This window comes from Lampris incognitus, chromosome 11 (genome assembly GCF_029633865.1).
Source record: "Lampris incognitus isolate fLamInc1 chromosome 11, fLamInc1.hap2, whole genome shotgun sequence".
NCBI lineage: Eukaryota > Metazoa > Chordata > Actinopteri > Lampriformes > Lampridae > Lampris > Lampris incognitus.
In genome coordinates this window covers 1,311,715-1,317,710 of record NC_079221.1, presented here as the reverse complement: position 1 = coordinate 1,317,710, position 5,996 = coordinate 1,311,715, and the positions used below count along the sequence as shown (strand labels likewise).

At 45.3% G+C, this 5,996-nt stretch overlaps 1 protein-coding gene across 1 annotated transcript in view; it reads right to left on the bottom strand.

Moving 5' to 3' along the window:
• Positions 1-585: 585 nt before the first annotated feature.
• The window catches only part of trpm2 (transient receptor potential cation channel, subfamily M, member 2), a 34,215-nt gene continuing 28,804 nt past the window's right edge, over positions 586-5,996 (bottom strand). The window contains exons 22-32 of the mRNA XM_056289168.1: positions 5,798-5,930; positions 5,465-5,552; positions 4,689-4,776; positions 4,411-4,562; positions 4,205-4,269; positions 3,809-3,838; positions 3,617-3,703; positions 3,437-3,515; positions 1,860-1,961; positions 1,462-1,578; positions 586-1,104 (exon numbers count right to left, since the gene is read on the bottom strand). Of these exons, the coding sequence (XP_056145143.1) occupies positions 979-1,104; positions 1,462-1,578; positions 1,860-1,961; positions 3,437-3,515; positions 3,617-3,703; positions 3,809-3,838; positions 4,205-4,269; positions 4,411-4,562; positions 4,689-4,776; positions 5,465-5,552; positions 5,798-5,930 (1,067 nt within the window). The 3' untranslated portion in view covers positions 586-978. The remainder of the gene's footprint in view (positions 1,105-1,461; positions 1,579-1,859; positions 1,962-3,436; positions 3,516-3,616; positions 3,704-3,808; positions 3,839-4,204; positions 4,270-4,410; positions 4,563-4,688; positions 4,777-5,464; positions 5,553-5,797; positions 5,931-5,996) is intronic.

Sequence of the window (5,996 nt, the reverse complement as noted above, 5' to 3'; positions counted from 1 at the left end):
TGCATATATGGACGTGTGTTTTGCTGTTGTTGTTGTTGCTGATATGTTGGCTGAGTTTTATGTTTGTGTATTTAATCATTGTATTATTATAAAAGAAAAAAGGCTGTGTAGAATAAAACAGAAAATAAAACGACGAATAAGAAAACACAACAAGTAACAGCGGGTGACTCGGTGTTCTAACCTGCCACGACCCGAGTCACAGGTTTGGACTGCCTTTGGCCAGTCTGGAAAGGCATTTTGTACTTCCGTTTGCGTAGACTGCTCTGAAGGCTGATATAGCAGGGGAATGTGTCAGGCCGTGAAACCGATACTGCACAGTCTGGCCACCTTTGCCTAGACCAATGAGCGTCTGCAGAGACTGGCCCCGAAACTAATCCCAGACCGCATGCCTCTGAGACGCGGCTCACTGTGCTGCACTCAACACGCGTTCATTCACAGCACAGGCCCAAACCCTACTCCCGTTCATCTGCCCGTCCAGCACCACGACAGCACATCCACTTGTTCTGCTTTCTTTCTAGTTTTGACACAAGTCATGGCAAGAGCACAGTCATGTAATAAAAACCTACATCGAATATGAATCAGAGCCAAGTGGGGTTTATTGTAGGTCGTAGCTGATACATGAAACACATCAGGTTACACATACACAGTGTTACATGAACAAACCAACAAACAGAGCAGTGACACTACTCACAATATACTGATAAGAACCTGTATATTCATCACACTGTATGCAAAATATACGCGCTCAGCTCATGGAGACAAGAGGCGTCCTGATAAGTGCCCTGCCGTGTTAGTGCAACATGATGACAAAATAACCTGCAGCTGCATATCTGCTGGCTTTCTTGTTTCATTTCCAGTGTTTTTAAGTGCTCCCTGTTAGTGTATATTAACTGTGTCCTAATAAAGGCCACATAAATGAATAACAAAGCTCACATAATAAAAGACAGCTGCAGTATTAAAAGGCCAGGAATGGGACCATTAGAACTTCCTGCTGTGGAATTCTGCTACCCGTCGCAGATTGTCTCTCTGGTGTGCACAAAGCCTCGTTTTGCTGCTCACCTCTTGCCACTGAACCATCTCTGCAGAGCCGTGGCTCCTGACCACCTGAGGAGCACGAGAATTAGAAAAATAATATGAAAAGACATGTTTGGTGAAATATTATTTCCTTACATTCTACACCAACAATTATGAGTATAGACAAGAAATACAGAAAGGAAGCTTTATTGCGACAAAAAATGGCTAAAATTATCAACGAAAGATGTTGATGGTTCATTACGTACAATATGACCATTATCTCTTACATGTCACCTTTGTAAATGGTTGATACCATTTTTGGAGTATCATTCTCCATACCGAGCAAATTTGATTATACTAATTTAAAAACAGTCTTTAAATTTGCACAATTTTGTCAGGCAAAGTACTGCATCTCTAGCTCTTGCAAGTGTAGAGTGAAGGCCTCACCACTTCGTTGATGTCAAGCATAAGCGGGTCTGCTTTATCCAAGTGAATGTTCAGGGCGGTGGTTTCCACCCATGCATTATCTGTGTTCCTGCAGTCATCTACGTAGCCCCGAAACACCTACAACACAAGAGCATCAAAACCAGGCAACTCAATTAAGGCAGAAAGATTTTTACCAGAATTAAGATTAAGTTATCATCAGCAAAGTGAGATACGAGTTTGACTGATGTTTTGTTAAATAATGAGCAAGTACGGAGACTGTCCTTTAACAGAAAGATCCCGGGTAGGATCCCTAAACAACCAGCCATCAAACCCTCTTTTATTCACCTATACATTTATCTATATGACCATCACTAAATGACTCAAGTCTGAGATTTAAATGAGGCTGAGCTTCAGCTTACCTTGGTTGGCTCCACTAACTTGGAATGTATTTTCTCCAACACTCTCTTCCCCAAGATTCCCTGAAGGGCCACAGGCAGGAACTCGTTGGTTTGAACAGGCCCCTAAAGGTGGAATTTTGAGAAATTTCAACTCTAATCTCTGGATCACAGAAAGCTGAATCAGTTCATCTGGACACGCTTATTGAGAGAAACGTTTCATCACTTCATCACTCTTCAGTCTCACCTGACTGCAGGTGTCCCCACCCTTATAAACAATACAGTGGCTGCAGGTACCCCCACCCTTATAAACAATACAGTGACTGCAGGTACCCCCACCCTTATAAACAATACAGTGGCTGCAGGTGTCCCCACCCTTATAAACAATACAGTGGCTGCAGGTTTCCCACCCTTATAAACAATACAGTGGGTGCAGGTGTCCCCACCCTTACAAACAATACAGTGGCTGCAGGTACCCCCACCCTTATAAACAATACAGTGGCTGCAGGTGTCCCCACCCTTACAAACAATACAGTGACTGCAGGTGTCCCCACCCTTACAAACAATACAGTGGCTGCAGGTACCCCCACCCTTGTAAACAATACAGTGGCTGCAGGTGTCCCCACCCTTATAAACAATACAGTGGCTGCAGGTACCCCCACCCTTATAAACAATACAGTGACTGCAGGTTTCCCACCCTTATAAACAATACAGTGACTGCAGGTGTCCCCACCCTTATAAACAATACAGTGACTGCAGGTGTCCCCACCCTTATAAACAATACAGTGGCTGCAGGTACCCCCACCCTTATAAACAATACAGTGACTGCAGGTACCCCCACCCTTATAAACAATACAGTGGCTGCAGGTTTCCCACCCTTATAAACAATACAGTGACTGCAGGTGTCCCCACCCTTATAAACAATACAGTGGCTGCAGGTGTCCCCACCCTTATAAACAATACACTGACTGCAGGTGTCCCCACCCTTATAAACAATACAGTGACTGCAGGTGTCCCCACCCTTATAAACAATACAGTGACTGCGGGTGTCCCCACCCTTATAAACAATACAGTGACTGCGGGTGTCCCCACCCTTATAAACAATACAGTGACTGCGGGTGTCCCCACCCTTATAAACAATACAGTGACTGCAGGTGTCCCCACCCTTATAAACAATACCGTTGCATAACAACCCAAACTAACGATCGATTTCATATGCAAATTGCCGTGACCATTAACTACAGTTACAGTGGCCATGTGTACTGTTCACAGAGGGTTGGGGAATAGCTGCAATCACAGCATTGTAAGATGGTGACAGAGGTACTCTTAGCCCCCCCCCCCCCCCCCGGACAGGGATGGTTGTTCCCTCTCACATAGATGGCCTCTTTGACTCCCTGCAGTCAGGTGAGACTGAAGAGGTCACTTTGATGATGATGAGACGTTTCTCTCAACAAACCTTGTGTCCAGATGAACTGATTCAACCTTCTGTGATTTTCTTACCTGGATTATTGAGCATGCATCAAGACACTAATCTCTGATTGTTTTTCTTTTCATGACTCTGAAACTGCATGAAGTCAACAGTGACTGTCTTCTGAACCCACCCCCAGTAAAGCCCAGGCCCCTTGACTCCCATCCCAGACAGCCAGGAATTCCAAGGTGGCTCTCTCGGCATCTCGCCAACTGAAAACATATTTCCAAAGGCTTACGTAACACAGAGAGATTCGTTTGCGTAAAAAAAAAAGTACTTGTTGACATTACTGTATGGACACAAGATTACCCACTGTGTGATGATGACGTCTGCATTTAGATTAGGACCCAGGAGGGGGAGTGCACCTCTCCCCCTGATGCCTGTCCTCCCTCCTGGGTTTCTGAGGACAGGTGTTATGGGAAAAGGCAGATGTTAGAAATCAAGACGGCTCATAAGGTTACTGTGCGCATCATTAGATGTCGGTGTAAGTCATCTGGTATCATACCTATAATTATCTAAGGCCCCAGGTTCTGACCTGTGAAGGGACACAGAAAGAGCTGACATGCAGGACGGGGACAATATGTAAACAATGTAATCTGAAAAGAGGTAGTTAAAACGTTTAAAGCAACGGGTGTCCGGGTGGTGTAGCGTTCTATTCCGTTGGGTAATTGGCCGGATACAATTGGGGAGAAAAAGAGGGGGAAACCCCCCCCCAAAAAAGTTTAAAGCAATATAGTGCAATGCATTTGTGCGTGAAAAACTTGTATTCTTAATGATGCAACGTGAACCCCTTTTTTCTACGATTTTGGAATATGTTCATATTTTGAACCATAAAGGCATTAATGATAACAGCCACCAGGAGCCCAGCGGTCAACAGGGCCACCTCAGTGTGATGACACACCCATCCATCTGGTCTCCACCCTCTTCAGCTACATAATGAGGGGGCATGTACGAGGTGAAGCTAACCTGCAAAAGAAGACATGAGACATATGGGAACCAATAAATCCACACCGTCAACATTTTACGGAAAAGGTTAATCTAAGAACCAGTGGCTGCTGAGGGTAAGTGGCGAGTGTTGATTCTGGGACATTTCAGTTATAAACGTACCTCCCAGGGCACTTTCTCTTCAGGCACAGGGAAACGGGTGACTTTGCTGTCCTGGTAATTGAACTGCCGAGCTTTGACATGGAGACCTGCCTTGCTCCTCTCTGATGCCTTTCCTCGCCCACCGTTTGAGGATTCACACTCTGATGTTGTGACTGATGTTGGGGGGGTCCAAACATTAAAAAAAAATCCAAGAGATTTATGATGAAACATGTGTGCCAGCTCTTCAACAAGTAAAACGTGAGCTAGTCATCATGTGACCGGGGAATTCAGGAACTGACTCAGTTGCGGCGCTTCTTCTTTAGTGGGATGACCCTGAGATTTGAGAACGTCCATAATCCATTGCAGTGCTTTCGCTGACTGGGTGACCTAATGAGAGGACAAGAACTTGGGTCAAATCTCACGAATTCACGACTCTGACTGCTAATAGAATAGAATAGAATAGAATAGAACACAATAATCTTTATTGGTCATTTTGTACATACATGCAAATGAAATTTACTCTCTGCATGTAAGCCATTCTAGCTGTGTAGCTAGTTGTGTAGCTAGGAGCAGTGGGCAGCCGCCGTGCAGCACCCGGGGGCCAACTCCACTTCTTCTTTCCATTGCCTTGCTCAGGGGCACAGACAGGAGTATTAACCCTAACATGCATGTCTTTGATGGTGGGAGAAAACTGGAGCACCCAGAGGAAACCCGCATAGACATGGGGAGAACATGCAAACTCCACACAGAAAGGACCTGGGACGGCCTGGGGTTTGAACCCAGGACCTTCTTGCTGTGAGGCAACAGTGCTAACCACTGGGCCACTGTGCCACCCAATAATATCGTTGTACTGCTCATGCTGTGTTTCTACTTACATGAAGACCAGTTGCTGAAAGCACACCATGGAAATTAAAGTTAATCATTCAGCTGGGCTGGTAAATATTTGTGTCAACCTTTCCTGCATCAAATCCTGGTGCCACTGCATAAGGTTTAATATTTAGTCGTGCACCAACACAGGTTTCTCTTGCACAGAAACAGGTGCAACAGTGGTGATAAAGGAAAAGCAGGTCACAACCTGCTCCTCTAGTCGGGCTATTCTTTTCACCACCGCAGCAGACCCTGTCTCGTGTTCTCGCTCCAGCCCCTCCGTGATGGTGGCAACCCTTAGGAAAAATAACAAGCACAGTGTGGCTTAATGACGTTCATTCAGCCAACACTACTGGAGCGTATAATGCTCCCATACACCAAAACACAATGAACTTAGGTCACAAAGAGAGAGTATTACTTATAAACAGATATTTGCCAAGTCTCTAGCTGAAAATGTCAATTTCCAACCAGCGTCACTTTGACGCCATAGGATAGGAATGCACTGGCAGTAGTCATACAGCGGTTTGCCTGCTTGTTTTACTTTTGGGCTGTGTCTCGGATGTGCTGCTTCGTGCTTTGGCTTTGCTTCTGCCGTGCAGACAGCAGGTAGTTGTCCTTCATCAAGGCCTCCCAAGACAGCAGCTCTTCTTCTTCTTTTGGAGGCAGCTCATCCCCTGAGATCAAAGGGAAACAATGTTAGAAAGACATGATGAAATGCTGCCCAGAAGAATAAGGGAAAC